Raw genomic sequence first — 22,135 nt, 5'->3', positions numbered from 1 at the left:
CTAGTAATCACTCAGGGACCAGGCAGTTAAAGCAGGGAGCGATAACTCTGGTGTTCTGATCGGCAGAAAAGCAAAGCTTATTGTTTTAAATCTATTTTATCCCCCATGGCAGTTTTAGATCAGAGTGTAGGGTGGGTGGGACTGGGGGAAAAAAAAAACTGCTCACTGCACTCACACGGTGCAGGCTTCACATGAAGGTCAGAGGCCAAGGGTTTCTCTGCAGCGACTAGCATGTTCAAACCACTTCACCGCACCGCTCTGGAGGCAAGCAAAGGAAAACACATGGAAAGTCATCAAAGCTGTTTGGCACGGATATAAAAGACACTCCGAGATGCCAGTTTCAATTTCCACGCGCGGCCTGAGACATTGTCAGGGACGGAGGAACCTGGCCTGGTCCTCGCGGTGGTACAGTAAAATAAGCACATTCGTGTAGCGTTCACACAGGCCCGTCCGTTCCCCAGACGAATACGATTACGTTTTTTTTTTTCGTCTTACGAGCGCACAGCAGAGTCACTGTGAGGTTTGACCCAAAACATCTAAAAATCAGGCCCCAGATACGTGCGCAATCAAGACTAAACCCCACAATTTTAACCGAAGGTCTGCGGAGACAAAGTCCAGGGATATCCAATTGTCCTCGCAGCTCGCCAGGCAACCGGAGGATCCGTTTCATCTCCAGCAGAACAGCAATTGAAACGCACACCAGAAAATGTTCTCTGCCTAAACGCCACCATTAGAGTCCTTCAGTTTCATCCTCAGTTTGGTGATGAATGTCTTCATAAAGTCTGGCTGCAGCTTTCTGTAATCACTCATGTGACTTTTGCTGCCACCGGTTCGGTACAATTAGCTCTGAACCCCAGTCTTGGACTTCACCCCGCTGCCTGCTTTTTAATGGGGGAAGGGGGGCCATGCGTGTGTGAGTAAGTGAGTGAGGCACTCTATCAATTGCAGCGGACCTGGATGACAGAGATGAGGTGAGACGGCTGGACTTCAAAGCTGTTTTTGTAGCTTGAGACTCTGCCCTCCCTCTCTCCTTCTTCCTCTCTCTCTCTTTCTTTCTCTGCCTGCTGGCTCTGGAGCATAAATAAAGCTCCATAATGGCTCTGTAAGCTGCATTTTGCTGTCAGCGTCTTTAGCAATTACTGTATCACCGCCAAGCTCTACGAGCTCCAAGAGTATTGAGCCACCTTCCTTGCAGATGTCTGTTAAATAATACAAACAAAAAGTTGTAAGTGTTTGCAGTCACTAGATTTCATCCTCGTGGGTATGCTTTTTAGGATGAGGGCACTGAAAGTCAGGATGATAAGTGATTAAAGTGTTGTGTAAAAATTAGAAAACTGCATGGGGTAAAGTCCAGAATTTTTGAGGAGGGTTTCTGTTAAATAGTTATAAGCTGTTAATATCTTACCTGAAGTGGATAACTCTCTCAGGGACTTAATTTAGTATAAGTCCAGATTCGTATGTCCTGGAGCTAATGGCCAGAGGAGCAAGACTAAAGCAGACTTCAGTAAAACAGTTTTAAACTAAAAAAAAATGTCATGGCAGTGTTGGGCAAATGCTATTTCACTGGTCTTTAAACCAGCATGAAATTTGAAATTGAATGAGAACTCTGACTGGAAACTCTCGAAATGGTGTCAAGATAGTGTGCGAAAAAGAATTGGCCCCCTAATATATTTCTTCTGTTTTTGATTTTGCTAAACTGAAATGTTTCTAATCCTTAAAGAATTGTAATATCAGACAAAAATAACATAGCTGCTTTCAAATGATGATTGCATTTATTATGGGGGAAAACTACTCAAAGAGTGCATTGACACACCAAAGAAACCAGATCAACGTCTAGATTACTGCAGACCTTATTTACCTGAGTCAAGGCCAGAGTTCTTGATTCAAGAAAAAAAAAGAAAAAACTCAGCAAAAATGACTTCCTGTAGAAAGTTTCAAGGTGACAACCACAGCCTGTCCAAAAATAACAAAAAGCTAGATCTCATATTTGTTAAAGATGGCTTCCTGTACCCAGATGAGACAAAACTGAAACATTTTGGAAGGCCCAGGTAAAACTAACAGAGCCTTTCAGAAAAAGACCATAAAACAGAACGTTAAATATGGCAGGTGTTGTGTGATTGTCTAGGGCTGCAATGCTTCTTTAAGAACTCGACAATTTGCTGCTATTGACAGAACCATGAATTTTGATATTGTGTTTTTAATACTGACATTTTTTTTAAGATGGTAGAGGTCTGCTTATCTTTGGCCTCTGGGATCAACTAATCTGGGCCTGTTCTAAATTAAGACACAAAGTGAGTTATATCTGCTGCAGGTATTATATTAACTGCTTATAACCGTTTAGCAAGACCTTGCTCAAAAATTCGTGAACTGTCCCTTTAAAAAGTGAAAATTCTCAAAAAGCCAAAAGACTAAATGTTTTTAATATAGAAGATAAGGGGAAACAAAGGAAACATCTGACTTCTGGGGATTATGTCATTTTGAAGGTATTTGGGTTGCGTCTGTCAATTCAGGGGAGAATCTGAGAAACATTTCATACACTTTGCGCTAGACTTATGACAAGAAATATAGGTGTTTCCAAAATAGTTTGTAAAAGTTTATTTTATTTTATTTTAGAAAGTCCAGCTTTAAAATATTTGTTGCTTTCAGACTTTAAATTCTGTATAAAGCGAATTCTTCTTTCTGTGTGTGTATGGACGGCCCAGTCTGTCGCTCTCGTCTGCACGCTTCCCAGAGGTCGAGAAGGTTAGGCGTGGAGAAGCCGAGGGCTTAGGCGTCAGGAAATTAAACATGAAATGAAAACAAGCCCCAGTTTGAACATTCTCCAACCTCACTTTCCAATATCCCCACTTCCCTTGGCCGACTTAAAAGGAAGGTGGGAGGAAAGCGGCGTTTGGCGAGAGGGAAGGGGTCAGTGTTACGGGGGCAGGGGCGCTGCAGGACAGAAGAGGATGAGCTTTAACAGAGGAGTGGGAGGGCCGCAAAGAGATTAGGATGAAAAAGCGAGTGACTTTATCTCGATTTGTTACAATTAAGACGACGATTTTTTTTTTTTTTTTTTTTTTTTTTTTTTTTCCAAGATGGCGCTGCGCAGGCAGCAGCCAGTCACATCGGCGGTATCCCTTCTTTTCCTACTTTCTCCTTTTTATTGTGTTTTCTGGATTGCATGTATATTTTTGAATACCGCATCGGGTATTCTGAGCCTGGATGCCCTGAAGAAACCAACTTTTGGGACTCTATTGATTATATTTTTGTTACTTTCGGCACATTTCGATGCCGCGAGTGGAGATCCCTTTGTCCGCAACTCCGAGCGTCCCTTGATCTACACGAGGAACCAGCTTCTCGGACTACGTGACTCCTCGCGCTGCGGCCCCGTTCATCACCACGCTGAGAAACTATACATCCCCGCAGAAATACGGAGGAGGCGGAGAGGATGTCGGGGCGGGAGGACGAAGCGGAGGAAAGGTTATTTACCATCGGTTGTCACGGGAAACGTTAGATCTTTACGGAACAAGATGGAGGAACTCACAGCACTAACCCGTTTCCAAAGTAAGTACAGAGACGCTAGCATTATGTGCTTCACGGAGACGTGGTTAGATGGATCTGTCCCGGACTCAGTGATCTCCACGGACGGCTTTAAACTTATCCGCGCGGACAGAACTTTTGCGGGGAGCGGAAAAAAGAGAGGGGGAGGGCTGGCGGTGTTTGTGAATGAGAGGTGGTGTAACGCGGCGCATGTCCACGTGAAGCAGCAGATATGCTGCTCGGATGTTGAACTTCTCGCAGTGAGCTTAAGACCTTATTACTTGCCGAGAGAGTTCGGCCATGTGATCATGCTCTGTGTTTACATCCCTCCCTCCGCGGACGCCGCCACCGCGTGTGAGCGGATCCACGCCGCTGTAAACAATCTGCAAACACAGCACCCCCGCGCTCTCCTGCTGATCACAGGGGATTTCAACCATGCCTCCCTCCGCTCCACCCTCCCCACGCTCACCCAGTACGTCACGTGTAAAACAAGGGACAATAAAACGCTGGACCTTTTTTATGCTAACGTTAAGGACGCTTACACCTCCGCCCCCCTCCCCCCTCTGGGACGCTCAGACCACAACCTCGTCTATCTGCTTCCCCATTACATTCCACTGGTGAGGAGACAAAAGGCACAGAAGAAGTCAGTGAAAGTTTGGTCTGACGAAGCCAGTGAGAAGCTGAAGGACTGTTTCAGAACCACAGACTGGAGCATGTTTCAAAGCTCTCATGGAGAGGACATCAACAGCCTGACTGAATGCATCACTGACTACATGAACTTCTGTGTGGAGAGCATTGTGCCTACACGACGGCTACGATGCTTTCCAAACAACCCCCGCTGGGTGACCCCTGAGCTGAAAGTCCTCCTGAACCAGAAGAAGAGGGCTTTCTACTCAGGGGACAGAGAGGAGCAGCGTAGAGTCCAGCGGGAGCTCCAGTGGAAGATCAGGGCAGCAAAGAAGGACTATGGGAAGAAGATGGAGGAGCAGCTGGCACAGAACAACGTCAGGGATGTGTGGAGAGGTCTGAAGAACATCTCCGGCTTCGGGCAGAGGACCAGCAGGGCTGCAGATGGAGACACCAAGACTGCAGATGAGTTGAACTCATTCTTCACTCGGTTCGACTCCCCCCACACTGGCCCCCTCCTTGCCCTCAACTCTCCACATGTCTCCAACCACCAGCGCTCCAGAGACCTACCATCCCCCCCACCGCCACTCCGATCAACGACTGACCCATCCACACCTTCAGCCCTACCTTCCTCCCCCCTCACAGTCACACCAATGCAGGTGAGGGGACAGCTGACGAGGCTGAAACAAAGGAAAGCCTCAGGACCGGACGGCATCCCCCCCAGGCTGCTGAGGACCTGTGCAGATGAGCTCTGTGAGGTCCTCAGCTACATCTACAACCTGAGCCTCAGCCTGGGGGTGGTGCCCACCCTGTGGAAGACCTCCTGTGTGGTACCGGTTCCCAAAACACCGCACGCCAGGGAACCGGCCGACTTCAGACCAGTCTCCCTGACCTCCCACCTGATGAAGACCATGGAGCGCCTCATCCTAGCTCACCTGCGCACTGTGGTGAGCCCCACCCTGGACCCGCTGCAGTTCGCCTACCAGCCCAACATCGGAGTAGAGGATGCCATCATCTACCTGCTGCAGCGGGCGCTAACCCACCTGGAGACCACCGGGAGCGCTGTGAGAGTCATGTTCTTCGACTTCTCCAGCGCTTTCAACACCATCAGACCGGTGCTACTGAGGGGGAAGCTGGAGGACGCTAGGGTGGACAAACATCTGGCTGACTGGACCATGGACTACCTCACTGACCGCCCTCAGTACGTGCGGCTGCACGGCTGTCAGTCAGAGGTGGCACTCTGCAGCACCGGGGCCCCCCAGGGCACCGTCCTGTCTCCGTTTCTCTTCACCCTTTACACCTCGGACTTCACCTACAACACGGACAGCTGCCACCTTCAGAAGTTCTCTGACGACTCGGCCATTGTGGGCTGTGTGTCTGAGGGAAACGAGCTGGAGTACCGGTCGGTCATCATGGACTTTGTGGACTGGTGTGAGAAGAACCATCTGTGCTTAAACACCAGTAAGACCAAGGAGATGGTGATCGACTTCAGGAGAAGACCCCCACCACACTCACCTGTGAACATCCAGGGGGAGGACATAGAAACTGTGGAGAGTTTCAAATACCTGGGTGTTCACGTCAACAATAAGCTGGACTGGACTCATAACACCGACGCCCTGTATAAGAAGGGCCAGAGCCGCCTCCACCTCCTGAGGAGGCTGAGGTCCTTTGGAGTGAGCCGGCCTCTGCTAAAAACTTTTTATGACTCTGTGGTGGCCTCAGCCCTCCTCTATGCTGTCGTCTGCTGGGCTCCTGGCAGCGCAGAGCGGGACAGAAAGAGACTGAACAAGCTGGTGAGGAAGGCCACTTCTGTCCTGGGCTGCACTCTGGACTCTGTGGAGGAAGTAGCTGAGAGGAGGGTGTTGTCCAAGCTCACATCCATCATGGACAACACCTTCCACCCCCTGCACCAGACTGTAGAGGAGCTGAGCAGCTCCTTTAGTGCCAGACTTAGACATCCTGTCTGTAAAAAGGAGCGCTACCGCAGGTCATTTATTCCTGCTGCTATAAGATTTTACAATGCTGCACTATAACTGTGACCATAACTGTAATAATTAATGTGCAATAACCAATGTGCAATAATCTATTTAATACACTGTCCTACAACCCGTGCAATAATCCTGATGTAGTGACTTCTGCTGCTATCATCACCTGAACATAAGTCAGCCCACATGTATATATGTATGTATGTATGTATGTATGTATGTATGTATGTACAAATGTATACAATGTATATGCACGTACATACGCGTAGGTGCGTATGTAAGTAGGCGCATAGATATATGTATATATTTAAGTATATAGATATGTTTATATATATATATATATATATAGACCACGAAGAATGTAAATGAGACATCATATGCCCATTCCTATTTCCTTTTTTTTGTATTTTTTTTTTGGTATTCTTTCTGATCCATTGTATATATGAAGATTCACTGTATATAATTGAATGCACCTTCCCTACTCTGCACCTTCTTGTATGAGCCGATGTGACGAGTGAATTTCTCCATTGTGAGATCAATAAAGACTATCTTATCTTATCTTATCTTATCAAACTGAGAATGACGTATCTCTTTGAAGGAAAGTAGAACATTTAAAGACCTTTGACAGTTGAGATATTAATCTTTAAATGACATCATGTTTTCCCAGGGCAAATGAAATGCTGGCTGCAGGTTCTGACCCGAGGGATGTTGACTACAATGTTAACACTGAGGGTTTAAAATAAATAATTGATATGGAACTTGGCAAAGAAAAGAAAGCAATACATTTGAAAAGGACACCTTTTTGCTTTTCTTTTTTGTGTGTTTTTCTCTCTAAATATAAATCCACCATGAGGGGACATCCATCCAGACAGGTCCCTGTCTTGTGTGAGGGCTTATATGTGGAGACCTGTAATGTAATGAGCTCATGTAATTTAAGTTCCCCCACAGGAAGACATGGAAAACAATAATAGACCCCAAACCTTCAGTGGGAACATTGCATAGACTCAAAGCTCCCTTTTTAAACTTATGACATAATACAAAGGGCACCAAACCTTCACCTTGACATCGGTGGGATCCAGTAACAAGCTCATATATCTACTTCCCCGTTTGGAAACCTCTAATCCCACCAGCTGAACTCAGGAATGTCTGAATCCAATGTTATCTTTATCTCTCATAAATATAAAAACAAGAAGTTATATCAGCAATGTGTGGCCTAATCTGTTGAAAGCATCTATGGAAACGAGACATTTTCATAGAGCGCATGCTGGGGCTCTTCTGCTTGATTTAATGTCTTCGAAGTAAATCCTAGTCCTTGGCTCATCAGAAAGCACTTTGCAAATCAAAATGCGGTTATCCAACCGTGCGCATCCTGCGAATTCAGATTTGGCGACACACTTTAGCTCTGCCTCTGAACCTCGATGTGCATTTCTTTACTAAGAGAAATGATGACAGTGAGAAAAACATGGGTGGTTGGGGTGGGGGTGGTGGCATATGAAGGGAATAACTGAGGGAAAATTGCATGTCAGGGACTGTGAAAACCACAAGCTGATTGGGCTGGGAATCAACCCACAATACGGGTTCAAGCCCCCGCGCCGAAGCGGGATTGCTCTCCCCAGACTCTTTGAAGACGTTTCCACAGTTCTCTCGGGAGGATTGGATTCAGACAACCAACAAATAGATGCAAACAAACATGTGGAGTCTCCCACTATCCCCTCCTCTTCAATTCAGCTCTTGTTCATTGAAATGGAGAAAGAGATATCTGGAAGCAAAAGTACTCAACGTAAAACATATATTTTTTGATGTTCATAAATAAGCATTAAAAAATGGAGAATAAATTCAGCAAAAGACTTATTTAAGAGAAGAAATAACAAGAAGCTAACAAAACAAGTAAAAAGTAATTTAATAGGAATTCACATAACGCAAAACTTTAATTCGATCCGGCCAATCATCTATTGTTTATGGGTATATCCTTGCAGGGACGTGGCTGGGCCCGGTGCCTGTCTCCAGGGGCAACCGAGTGTTGGAGCAATCTGTTCAAGTTGTCTGTTTATGACAATACAACACACAGGGAAAAACAACCGTGTGCACACACTCCTACGTGCAATTAAGACAAATCATTTAACCTAAGATACATAATGTCAGACTGCGGTAGGAGGCCGAAGTACCCGGAGAGAACCTATGCATGCACAGAGATAACAAGCAACAGGATTCGACCCCCGGACAATCTTTCTACAGGGCAACAGCACTAACAACTATTTCACTGTGCAACCCCCAAATATGTGTAAGATGAAACAAAACTGAGTTGCTCTTTTAGCTGTCAACGAAATACAGCTTTGGTTGATATGTTAGGAGATCACACAGCACCCAGGTCAGCATTTTGGTGCCATGAGTTCAGTCTCCATGGGGAACCAACAGTGGCACTAATCAAAGGGCGGTGATGGTGTAATTTTCTTTACTGCATCGGAGATTAAATCTGATATTTACACCTTAATCTGGATATACACTCAGCCACTTTACTAGATACACCAGATCACAAAAAGCTTGTCAACAGCCTGAGCATCAGAAAAAGGGAAGAAAAACTATTTAAGTGAGCAAAAAAAAAAAAGAATAAAAGAAACCAGGGGTCAGATTAAGAGCAAAGGAAAAAGAGAAACTAGCAGATGCATTAGGAACAGATCTACATTTCAATATTGCATTGAAAATAATGCTTAATTTGTACAGAATTTTTAGTTTTACTAGGAATTTCTTTTTTTGCCATGTATCTTTACCTTTACAAACGTAATTTTCTAACGGGAAACATTTTTATAGGCACCAATCTTTTTTACACACACAAATTCTTATCTATGCATTCAAAAAGCTAAGATGCTCAAGCCTTTTGTTTTACAAGTGGACAAAATTCTTTCACAACTATACATTTGGATTTTCAGTAACAAAATCCACACCCCATCGATTTTTTTGGACAAACATTCCTATCTACAGATGCACAAAGCCAAATTTCCCATCCTTTTCATTTAGCAAGGTTACAAAACTTAATTTAAAAACAATCCAGTCTGATTTTCAAGCTCACTATATATATAAAGGCTGAAATTTACGCACACGGCAGACCATAACTTGTTCACAATGGAGCAATATCAAATTTCTTTCATGTATCTTTATAAGCTAGATGTTACAGTGAGACTTTTGGGGCGCACACAATTAACCGAGCCTGATGTTCATGTTATCAGGAATGCAGCTCTGACAGCTTCAGTCACAGGGAAGCAATCAACAGAGCAACTGTTTTTATTAAAAAGGTGACATCTTTACAGCAGCGAGGAGGGAAATCTGCACAACACAGGGATCAAGACAAGGATCCCTTCCCATTGATCATGTGTTTAAAAAAAGGAATCCTTGACGAGATGCCACCCTGAGCGGTGAGCCATACCTCTCACATCAAAAACTGCCACTCTAAATAACATTTAAGAAACTTCCTGCGGAGTTATCTCAGCCTGCAGATGTTTTTATGCTTAGAGCACACATCACATCCCACCTTTCCTCTTTAGTCATGCTCTCTTACAATAAAGGAATGCCGAGAAGCCTGTGCTACATCTCTCAGCATGTTACTGAAAGCAGCATTATTTAAACCTATTGATCCAGAATACCGGGACGAAGCTACCAGAAGCAACGCGAACCGCAGTTAAACTCAAGAGATAATTAGTCCATGCATAAATATATCATCTTGGTCAAAAGTTCAGTCTCTGTTTCATGAACTGTACCCAGGGATTCCCCGCGCTGACATATGGGAGAGAGCACACCTTTCTGAGAGTGATTTATGAACAGCTGCAGGCCCAGATGTGGATCTGTCGACGCTGGCAGCATGAAGGGAGGCAGACGGCTTTGTATCAAAGGGTGGAGCTGAAACACGGCGCTGGGGGAGACTCACCATTTTCACATCAATAGCTCAAAGTGGACAGCACTTTAAAGACACGTCAAGTCTCAAAAGAACTTTCATGTGTAGCAGAATTTATTTTCTTTACTATACTCAATACAATTTAGCTTTTTTTAAAAAAAAAAAAAAACTTTGACTAGATCAGCAAAATGGACGCTTTTCCAACAATATTAACTTGGTATTTCAAATCCTATAGAGACTTTAGTAGATGTGTGTAAAATGGATGTTAAAATGCTTTTTGTGTGAAGCGGTTGTTCTGATGGACTGCTTTCTTTGCAGGTGTGGTTTCAGAATCGCAGAGCCAAGTGGAGGAAGAGGGAGCGTTTCGGCCAAATGCAACAAGTGCGCACACACTTTTCCACCGCTTACGAACTGCCTCTTCTCACCCGACCTGAAAACTATGCACAGGTAAGGATTTCAAAGGTCAAGTAGTAATCAACAATTGCTAAGAAACCTCCGGTTATGGATGTTTTAGCCTTGACGTATAGAAGTCCTGGAGAGGAATCGTTTGAAATCATATCAACAATGAGATCCTCAGTTCTCTGTCATGGCCAGAGAAAAAAAAAAAAGGGTGCACCAGTCTGTTTTTAGCTTTCTGGGATTTTTATATAGTAATCTTTATGTATTGGCTGAAAACATCGGTGTAGAGGAATATAGCATCTCTCTTTACTGATACAGTTGGCCAAATTAGACATTATGCATGCGTTTTGGGAAAACTGTGACCATATGTTTGTATATTTATGTAAATTACAGGCAGAGCAAACAGCTTTACATTCATACTAAAACTGTCTTATGCTGTGTGGAAAAATAGCATCCGCTGAAAGCTGGTGGTCTTTTTGGCACAAGAATAGAAAAAGTGGGGGGGAAAAGCCACCGATTGTATTGATATCTTTACAGCTTTAGATTGTAATTAGTGCAATCTGTTTTGTGAATACACCATAGAAATACATAAAAATGGTTTTAGCCAAACAGTTATAAAAAAAGTAGAAGAATTTCACAGCTTTTTGAATCTCCGTTAAAATATCTTGCAGAATTGGTAATCTATTTGGAATAAAGAAGATTTGGATGATTACCAGTGTAATTAAACATTTTTCTGAGAAATAAAGCTGTGTTTTCTGGACAGTAGCATACTTTTGTTGGTCAGAGGTGATGATTAATAAGTTCTTATCTTAAAAGACTTGGTTTATTTTTGCATTTAGTTCCTAAATCCTTCTTAAAGCCCAGTTTCCAGAAGCATGGCTGAAATCGAAGAAGCATTTGGTAGGCAAGAGAAGCTGTAATAAACATGCACCCAGCCGTGTTTAGCAGCATTCCTAAATACTAAGATTGAGGTATGAGTTTGGCTTTCGTAAATGAGTTCTGGCTCTGCCACTACAACGGCTTTTAAAAAGTCAAGCGACGAAGCAGACTACTAGTTTGCGCCGTCACATTTTCTTCTCAGACTGTTTTGAATTCATTACCGTTCACACTAAACGATAATTCCTGCTCTTCTCCTTCAGATCCAGAACCCTTCATGGATCGGGAGCAGCAGCGGAGCCTCTCCGGTGCCAGGCTGCGTTGTGCCATGCGATTCCGTCCCCTCCTGCATGCCACCTCACCCTCATGCTCCCGGCGGCGTCTCTGACTTCCTGGGTGTGCCCAGTCCAGGGAGCAGCCACATGGGACAGACACACATGGGCAGCCTGTTCGGGGGCGCCGGGCTCGGCGGGGGAATTAACGGCTACGACCTCAACGTTGATCCAGATCGCAAGTCCTCGAGCATAGCTGCGCTGCGGATGAAGGCCAAGGAACACAGCGCAGCCATCTCCTGGGCTACATGATGTCCCAGCGCAGACCCGCCCTGGTCCCCTCGATGGCCTCATCTCCGGAGCAGCCATCAGCGAGCACTGAGAAGGAGGAGAGGATTTTTTTTTTTTGTTTTTTTTTGTCCTGAGAGCACTGATGATAACACAGGTCAAATGAACGGGGGGAGACAGAGGAGATAAGCTGTGACAATGATCATCAGCAGATGCTATATTAAAGAGAGAGAGACAGCAGCACCCTCTGCACATATTCACATTCCTGATAAAGACGGGTAACATGCCTTAAAAAAATAATATGTTACTGTAGTAGCATGATCTCACACTTAAAATGTAAAAAAAACCCCAAAAAAACAACTAAACTTTAATTTAAGTAACTGTTAAAAATGAACAGTTTTTTTAGCTAAATCACCAGTGGTACCACTTATTACAATTTCAGCTTTTTTAAGTTGAGCAGAGTGGCTTGAAACTAAGATGTAGTTATCGATGGCGTTCTATATATTTGCACAATAATCTGAGATCACAGTAAAAAAAAAAAAAAAACTCCCCAAAGTTCATTTAGTGAGCAACAAATCGCCTTCTGGGGTCCCTAATTCATCATAAGAACCGTTATATGCCATGTAACTGCTTCAAAAAGCCTTTAACAAATGTTAATTTGTGTAGTTAATTGGAACTGGCTGCTTTGGTCAGATGAGCAACAGACCAAGATTTTCGGCAACAAACAGTCCAGGTGGATTTGGTGTGAAATTAATATGTGCAAAAGTACGTACCCCATGCCTAGTGTTAAGTACGGCGGAGGATCCGTGATGTTGTGTTTCTCTTCTAAAGACCCCGGAGCCTTGTTACAATGCAAGGTATCATAGACCCTTTGAAATAACAGGACCTTTTAAATAGAAATCTGATGTACTTCACCAGAGCACTAAAAATTGGTTATGATTAGGCCTTTCAACAAGATAATGATCCATAACATGTGGCCGATTCACATGGAAACGGTTCACTTTGGTTCACTTGACACAGAACCAATCTTCTTACATGGCGATCTCAGTCCTTGAGCCTAAATCCTAAAGAAATGCTGTAGGGTGAGCTGAAGGAAGGACCCAGGACTCCAAACAATCTAGAGAGATTGTGTCAAGAGGAATGGCCAAAGATCCCTGTCTGTTTTCTCTAACCTTGTAAATCTTACAGACGAATAAGGGCTTTCCTGTGTGGAAAAGGGGGTCGTACAAAGTATTAAGATTGGAAGTGACACGGCGTCAAATTATTTCCCACTGGATGGATGTTCTATAATTAAAGATAGGACTTTTTGGTGTGAGATTATGGTACTGCAATGAAATTGTATTTTAAAGCTATTAACACATCTTTACATGAGCGCTGTGTATAGGTCATTTATCTCAGGTCTCATTGAGGTACAGGGTTTTATTACCTTTTAACATGGGGGACATATATCTTTAATTAGACAAATAAAATAGGTTTGAAATATCTTTCTGAAAAAGTATGTAGAATCGGACCATGGATCGGACGTATCCTAGCGTACAGCAATGAGCAGGATTCTTGTCGTTTTCCTCCTTTCTCATACTTCCATTTTCAGCTGTCCTGCTGCACTCATAATGGATATGTCCCCCCCCCCCCCCCTTCAGATTTTCTCCTCAGACTGCATAAACCTGTTTAAGTATGTTTCTAAACAAAGCTGGCATTTTGTAAGCTGCCTGAGAACCAGTCCGCTCACTGTGAGCGTTCCCAGGCGCGTACACAGGGCCGGACAGTTTATATCCTGTCACTTTCTATTGCAAACTACAATTATGACAGAAAACAATCATTTTGTCCGAGCCCGTTGTGGGGAGTTCATCTCCCTGCAGAGAAGGGCAAAGGTTTAACGCAGTGAGGTGAAGCTAATCAAGCTCGAGCAGAAATGGCGCGTCGATTTGGTCTGGCTTTGTAGGCTGGCAGTAATTTCAAAACCAAGCTGTCATTTCCCCTCCCAGGGTCGCCTCCACGGGGCTCAGTCCTCGAGTTTCAGGAAACAGAGTCCCCGCTGGCAGACACGCCGTGGCAACCTTTAACACCAACCTACCATGCCAGCTTCAATCAGCAACCAACAGGAAGAGACAAACTTAATTAGCGTCAGCCCGAGATGTCCGGCCGCGTAAACGCCGGGGTAAATCACGGCCTTGAGGGCTGCAAACATTTTTAGATGCTCGATTTGTCGTTTAAAAGTTGGTTCCTTCAGAGGGTGCCGCGGTCTGCAGGGCTGCCCAGTGGCCCTCCTGAAGTTTTCTCCAGCTTTCTGCAACGTTCGGCTCACGGGGTCGAGATAGAGCCAGAAAGCAGGGACCTGTAAGTGTTGGCACAAACTGGTCCCTACCTCGTCTCGTCAGAGGGTTATCACCAGAGCTGGGCTCCAGGACGAACCTAATGACAGGCTTCATCCCCGTTTGGCTGATTTCTCTCTATGACACTTGCAGAGCCACCACTCTCATTACAATTAAAGCTCAGTGTATTTTATGAGGGTTTTTACTAAAGAAAGGGTGCATAGTGCAGTTTTCAGAACCAACTTTAGCTACTCTTATAGACGACTTTTTTGGTTATAGCTCTCATGCATGTCTCGATTGTTTGAAACTTGGGCAAAATAAATTAAATGACTGGCTTCAACCCTAAGAGAGTTCCTCATTGGTCCTTTTGACTGTGTCCTTCCTCAGTGCTCCTCTCCTCTGCCGCTTCATCTGTGTTGATACTACTGAATTAATGCAATTAAATTCAAGTTAAAGATGTCATATTGTTTGAATGTGAACAATATATATAATATTTGTTTATTTGTACATTTGTTTTTGCTTCTCTTTCAAGTATTGGACCTCCAGTTCTAAACCAATGAAGTATAACAGCAATAATGTGTAAAGTTTAATATGTAAAGTTTTGCTTTTGTTTTTCCCAAAACAAATTGATGTATTTGTGGTTTTAAGCAATTTTTTTTAGTATATTAACCAAATATTTTTTACTTTTGATGGTCTCCAATAATGCAATAAGTTATTGCACGTACTGTGCTTTTTTTTTTCTTTTTTAAAGTTGTTGCTGGGGCAGTGTTCTCCAATCCTCACGTCAGAGGTTGAGCAGCTTTTTGTTCCAGATTTGAAGAAATGTCTCCTAAGCCCGTCCATTTTTTAGTACCAAAAACAGCACCTGAGAGGTCTCCTCATGGTGCAGGACTTTGTATAGAATTAATACTTTGTTTTTCTGTCAATGTTGGTTTTCATTTTTGAAATAAACTGTTCTCTAAATAATTTAAGAGTAAAAATGTTATTTAAAGTCTGTTAAACTGTTAAGTTTATACACACACACACACTCACACGCTTTGCTTAAAACTGGAAGACGATTAGAAATGTGGATTTTGCTTGAGCTGTCTTGCATGAGGCATTATTTTTTTTTAGCCTTCACTTGTGGTTTTAACAAATTTTTATTTGAATTTAAGTTAAATAAAATTATCTTATAATAGTACCACAAACCGTTCCACCGCTCTGTCAAAATAAGATACAAATAAATAAATAAATAAAAAAATCTATTAAAAATTATTAAATGTGTTAATTTAATAATAATTTACTCTGCACTGTCAAGAATAGAATTATGGGAATGAAAAGTTGAGTGTTCATGAAAATGTAAAGGGCAACATTGCTGTGAAAACAAGTTCAGGGTTACTTTTTTGCTAGAAGGGGAAAAAAGCATCTACTTCTGTCTACTCTGTTCAGCCATGCTATAAATCCCTCTTCCATTGTTCTGATTAAACCAAAGAGACAAGATAGACAGTATTTCTGTAACCATTTTAATTATTTTTCACAGCTAAATCATGAATAACCACTAAGAACAAATCAAGGCAAGTTTATTTGTATAGCACTATTAAGTATCAAGACAATTCAAAGTATTGTACATGAACAGAACATAAAAAAAGAAAACATTACAGCGGAAAGCACATTGCGGTGGAATAGTAGCAGCAGGTCAATATATACGACAAAGGCAACTCTAAACAAATAGGTTTTTAACCTTGATTTAAAGGATCTCAAGGTTTCAGTACTTTTAAAGTCTTCTGGGCATTTGTTCCAGATAAGTGGCGTATATCTGGAACAAACAAGAAAGAAGAGCAACGGTCATGCTGCTCCAGCCCGGCTCCGCTGGCACCTCTGATATAGGCCTGCATAGTTGAAGGGCCCTGAAGACCATTACAACACTTCAAAGTTCACCCCTCTACATAAAGTTCCTGCTGATATGGAAAAGAGGGGAAATATCCGATTCCTCATTCGCTGCTTTAGTCAGTCTGAGCTGCTCATTAAGGGCCATCGTTAGCGAGGTCAACGCAGTAAATTTGCCCTCATATCAGCTTTCAGCAAAAAAATCTCTTCTAGGTCATATTTTAACGGCCAGCACTTTGGCTTACAGTGTTAAATGATCCCTCAGAGGAAAGCTGCCGCTTGCTCTGTAAATCAGATTCTAATGGACTAATGAAAATCCTCCTAAAAACATTAAAGGACTTGAGTCAAATTGATGTGACACGTGAATTGGCCATGATGAAACCAAAACTACTCGGCATTCAAACAGTCTCCAGTGGCATGCTCTCATAAATCAAAATCCATTTGAAACAGTGACACCGTCCAATGACGAGACATCCAAGTAGGAGAAGCCTCTTGTTGTGGTCATGGGCAAACACCACAGCCCTTCTGTTTGGCCACATAGAGAGAAGTTGGGTGTCTAAAAAACGAAGAAACACACAGATCTTTGCCCAGTCAGACGGCCCTCATTACAGGCCTAGTATGCCAGGTCATATTTAGCTCTAGTTTTTGACATGCGTAAGAAATTGATCAGACAAGACAAGAATAACGACCGATCTTTGAGCAGACAACATGTGATGGAAAATATTTGCACACAGGAAGAGAGGGCCAGCATGAGTAAGCCATACAATGCCTTAGAAAAGTATTTAATGTATTTTATTTGGATTTTATGACATTAAAGGGGACATTTCATGCAAAATCCACTGTTTTAGCCCATAAGTACATTTAGTTGTGCTTGGAGTCTTTAGGAATGCACAAAAGCTCAATGTAGTCTCTCCAGTTGTGCTGTGTAGTTATCTTTATATTATGTTGGGGCCATATTTTTTAATTTGTTCAGTTTTCTCTATTCCGTATTATGCTTTTTGAACAATTACGTCGCAGTATTTGCTGGTAAACAAGGCAAAGGACTTCTGGCTAACCAGTTTTGCAAATCCACCATGTTTATTTTTGACTGTGATTTTGTAGTCCAAGCTCAAGGATGCTGAAGCTTCGTGGATAAGTGAAAATGTTCAGTTGTTGTATTAACTCATGCAATTCATTACACCGCCACCCAGCATACTCGAAAAATGGCTGAATGGGGTGGAGCAGACTACTCTGTGACCGGGAGGGGGGCAGGGAGTGAAGTGCTTCCTCTAGATTTAAAGAGACAACAGTTGCTCTCAGACGCACATCAGAGCCGGGGTAAAAATGGGACTGTGGAGCAACAATAATGAGTAATTCAGACCAAAGCATTGCAGTTTCACTTCATATAGAGCACAACTGAATGATTTAAATGTGACAAAGAGGGCATTAGAAAGCATGTTTCCCCTTTAAGCAACACAAAGTGGCGTATAATTGTCAAGCAGAAGAGAAATGATACATGATACCTTAAACTTTCAAACACAAAGTTTTGTTCTCATCTAACCAGAGGTCCTCCTTCCATGTGTTTGCCCACGTCCCTAATGGGCTTGTGTCCAACCGCAAAGTGGACTTCTTGTTGCTTTCTTTCAACAAGTTTCTTCTTGCCAGTCTTCTATAACAGGCCATGACTGAAAATAGTCAGGTCATCGGTTTTGCCCCACCTGAGCAGTGAATCTCTGCGGCTTCTACGGAGTTACCATGGGCCTCCTGGGTGCTTCTATAGCTAATGCTTTTTTTTGCCTTTTCTATTGTTGGGTGATGCATTGATCAGTGCTCCTTGACATCTTTAAGGCTTGGAATTTTGTTTTATACCCTAACCCTGCTTCATAGTTCTCCATGACTTTGTGTCGGTCGTGTTCCTTGGTTTGTGCGATGAGAAACAGCCAAGGGTCACCCTGAGATTGAATTACACACTTCTGAGAATAATTGTTGCACTGGATTTTATCTAGTGGGATCAGAATAAAGTGTTCTATATACAAATCTATGACCATTGTTCCCCCCCCCTTCACAATTATACAGTTAATCCATGTTTACCATGAAGTCTTTGGCTGTATTGAGGAAACATGGAAAAGTTAAACATATGTAAATACTTTAAGGCACTGCAAAATTCTGCTGTCAAGGATTCTTAAAAGAAAAAGAAAAAAAAAAGACAGATTACATTCAGTTTCTTGTCTCCACACTTCTGGGGGCGGTGCTTACTCTGAAAGATGCTGCAAAGACTTATTTTTATTAGTCGGTGTTGCCATTAGCCAGAGGTGGGGAGTCCGGCTTCAGGTAACTAAAAACCCTGCCTGGTTTTCCTTCATCCTGTTCCCTTAACCAGCTGATTTGTCTTTGCTGTGGAGCTGGAAACGAAAATGGTTGAAACTAGTTTCAAACCTGGATTCCCACCTCTGCCATTAGCAACTGCATTTCTGATGGTCAGTGTGCTGCATCTGTGCGGTTCTGTCGGTCAGCAGGGAGACAAACTAAGAAGCATTTCTAGTGGGCTGCACCTGTCCGCATAAACAGCACTATATACCCGAAGGCTCATTGTTTTTTGCGGGAGGGTGCAGACCAATAGAAATACTTCTCCGTTTGTGTCTACCAACAGAAATGCATCTTCGCTCCACCCTTCAGAGGAAACAAGAAATTCAGAGAATGTAATTTATAAAGAGTGATTGGAAAAGAAGGCACTTTCTAAAACTTGCTCTTCCAAAAATAAAAAATAAAAAAAAAAACAGCAAAAATGTAGGCTTACATTTGCATACACATTGTAAATTACTCTCGAAGGTTTTTTTGACAGAAACTTTTCAAAGTTCCATTTCTTAAACAAGTTCTTTGCTCGCAGTGCTATTGGAACACATTTCTCTCCATGCTAGATCAGAGTGCTTTCTTTAACACTATGCATGTATATTTTTGGCCCTGAATGCCATGAATCATGCAGGGAATTGCATTGACTGGGAAAAAAAGAGAGAAATGGGCAAACATTTCCGTAGCTCTAGTGTAAAACAGAGAGTGACGTATCCTGAAAGGCTTACAGCTGTGAGGTGGTTTGAAAAATATTGACACTCATATATTTGGTCATTTGTATGGTTACACTTTCAGGAATATATTTTTTAAGTCAAAGATTTAACCACACCATGTGACGCCTATTTGTGTAATCATCTTTTAAACATGTTAAAGTTGGTGTTAGCTTGTTTTGCCAATAAGTTGAGAGGCCCTGGACTGTGCATGCTCTTTAAAAATCAGCCGATAGTCACAAAACAGCTAAAGGTCTGTCAGCCAAGCCGTCTGATAGACATCTCTGTGGTCAATGACCAGAGAAACAGCCTGTAGACCCACATAATTCTCTGACTGCTGCTACTAAATGTCTAGTTTATTACACTGTGGAAATTGTTAGTGTGACTTTTTAAGATGCCAACATAAACAGACTGAATAGATGTAAAATGTCACTTGCATGCGGGAGCAAAATTAGTCAGACTAAACAAGGCTCATTGGCATACGTTAAGATTTACACAGATGCACGCCAGACTCGATCAGGTCGGTGGAGCAGCCATAGTTCCAGAAGTCAAACTTCAAATAAGGAGGAAAATAAATGAAGGACTCTCTGGCTAAAAAGCAGAACTTGTTGAATTCTTACTTTTAGTGGAATGGACTGAAAAGATGAGACCATTAAAATGAGTCATAACTTGGTATTTTATATATAAAATCCTTCTGAAAATATCTTTAAATCCATCTTTAGTCATTTTTAGGCAAAACTTTTTTTAAATAGACTTGCGTGTATGCACGCTCATGTGTTCCCATGGAGATGTCACTGGTTAGCAGTGTGATATTAGCACGTTATGTGATAGCAGTCCTTTGTTGAGGCACACAAACACGTGGATCAGTTTCCAAACATCCACAGAGCAAGGCAATAAAATGAGGACATTTTAAACCGCAAACACTAGAAATATATGTTTCTTATATGGGGATGTTGCATTAGCAACATTAGCAGTTTGCCATAGTTTGTTTACCATCGCTTCCCAGGCTCTTACACAAGTAAAAAGTTACACAAGAAACAACACTTACCGACTGTACTGCAGATGAGTCCCTGATTGTTGGAATCTCCCCTTTCTCCAAACGCAGGCTTGATGCCATCTTCGCCTGGTGTTGTCTAAACACTTGGGTGCAAAATGTCAAGCGCATACATACATAAAAAGTTGCAGGGAGTCACTGGAACATCATCATCAAAAGATGAACTTACTCCACTGCTTCCTGGTAGTTTGGTCCACAGATGCAGGCAAACTGAAAACATTAGCATGTTTATTTTTGGCAACCAACAACGGAGTGGTTGACATGAGGTTTGGACATCTTCACTTTTAACACAACTCGTTAGTGGCGGCGATGCAACCTGTGATTTCAGGTGAGTGACGAGAGGTGGGCGTGGCTTACGTTAGAGTCCTTCCGCTGGTGGCGTAAATCTAGGAGGCGCACCAAAATCTCACCTTGTGGAGGGCGCACTCTTGTGAGTTTTTCTGGTTTGTACAAAGAGCCCAACCCCCAGCCAAACAACCCCCCCCCCCAAAAAAAAAAAAAAAAAAGGAAGGCTTTAAATGAGGCCCACACATTTTTTAACATGACAACGTCCAATATCCAGATGAGGACTCCCATAAAAGCCATTATCTGTTGAGATTCAAGTTCATTGTTAGTCACTCTACAAAGAAACCACACTGATTTTCTAATAGACGTACAGCAAATGTTATACACATAGAAATTATAGGGTTATTAGTTGTGTTTCTCTGGTTACCTGCCCATAAAGGGGTGAATGGAAATCAGTGGTTAGATAAGAAGGCCAAAGAATCAACAAAACAGATTGGCAATGGTATAAGACTCACATATAGTAAGTCAGAGGTTAAAAACATTATCAAAAGGAAAAATGGCAGGAACAGTATAAGGAGATGGCATAAAAGGAAGCTGCTTTCTACAGCATTCAAAGGAAGGCTGGAGAAGTGCAGGAGCAACGACTGGGACACTGTAGACTCAATGCAACATTGCACATAATAGACAAACATGAAACAGAAAGGTGTGAATTATGTGGGGAAATTCTAACAATGGAAGATGTAACTTTGAATTGTAAGAAAAACCAGGGAGACCGACCAGAATTAATAAAATGTCCCTCACAAGAAAACATTACAATCTTCTAAATCTCTTAAGAAAAAAACATCCTTTGATTTAAGCTATAAGAATTTTTGTCATTTGAAAAATCACAAATAAGAGAGGCCTCATCAAGATGACCACTAAGGATTGATGTAGTTTTTTTCCATATTTTTAAATAGACTTGCGTGTATGCACGCTCATGTGTTCCCATGGAGATGTCACTGGTTAGCAGTGTGATATTAGCACGTTATGTGATAGCAGTCCTTTGTTGAGGCACACAAACACGTGGATCAGTTTCCAAACATCCACAGAGCAAAGCAATAAAATGAGGACATTTTAAACCGCAAACACTAGAAATATATGTTTCTTATATGGGGATGTTGCATTAGCAACATTAGCAGTTTGCCATAGTTTGTTTACCATCGCTTCCCAGGCTCTTACACATAGGTAAAAAGTTACACAAGGAACAACACTTACCGACTGTACTGCAGATGAGTCCCTGATTGTTGGAATCTCCCCTTTCTCCAAACGCAGGCTTGATGCCATCTTCGCCTGGTGTTGTCTAAACACTTGGGTGCAAAATGTCAAGCGCATACATACATAAAAAGTTGCAGGGAGTCACTGGAACATCATCATCAAAAGATGAACTTACTCCACTGCTTCCTGGTAGTTTGGTCCACAGATGCAGGCAAACTGAAAACATTAGCATGTTTATTTTTGGCAACCAACAACGGAGTGGTTGACATGAGGTTTGGACATCTTCACTTTTAACACAACTCGTTAGTGGCGGCGATGCAACCTGTGATTTCAGGTGAGTGACGAGAGGTGGGCGTGGCTTACGTTAGCGTCCTTCCGCTGGTGGCGTAAATCTAGGAGGCGCACCAAAATCTCACCTTGTGGAGGGCGCACTCTTGTGAGTTTTTCTGGTTTGTACAAAGAGCCCAACCC

The 22,135-nt window shown here is 42.6% G+C and overlaps 1 protein-coding gene across 1 annotated transcript in view; it reads left to right on the top strand.

Moving 5' to 3' along the window:
* Positions 1 to 13,723, top strand: part of alx4b (ALX homeobox 4b) — a 57,544-nt gene extending 43,821 nt beyond the window's left edge. Inside the window, exons 3-4 of the mRNA XM_012880248.3 lie at positions 10,339 to 10,467; positions 11,559 to 13,723. Coding sequence (XP_012735702.2) covers positions 10,339 to 10,467; positions 11,559 to 11,879 — 450 coding nt within the window. The 3' untranslated portion in view covers positions 11,880 to 13,723. The remainder of the gene's footprint in view (positions 1 to 10,338; positions 10,468 to 11,558) is intronic.
* Positions 13,724 to 22,135: the final 8,412 nt, after the last annotated feature.

Source organism: Fundulus heteroclitus, chromosome 2 (assembly GCF_011125445.2).
Source record: "Fundulus heteroclitus isolate FHET01 chromosome 2, MU-UCD_Fhet_4.1, whole genome shotgun sequence".
Lineage (NCBI taxonomy): Eukaryota > Metazoa > Chordata > Actinopteri > Cyprinodontiformes > Fundulidae > Fundulus > Fundulus heteroclitus.
This window is presented reverse-complemented; position numbering and strand designations above follow the sequence as displayed.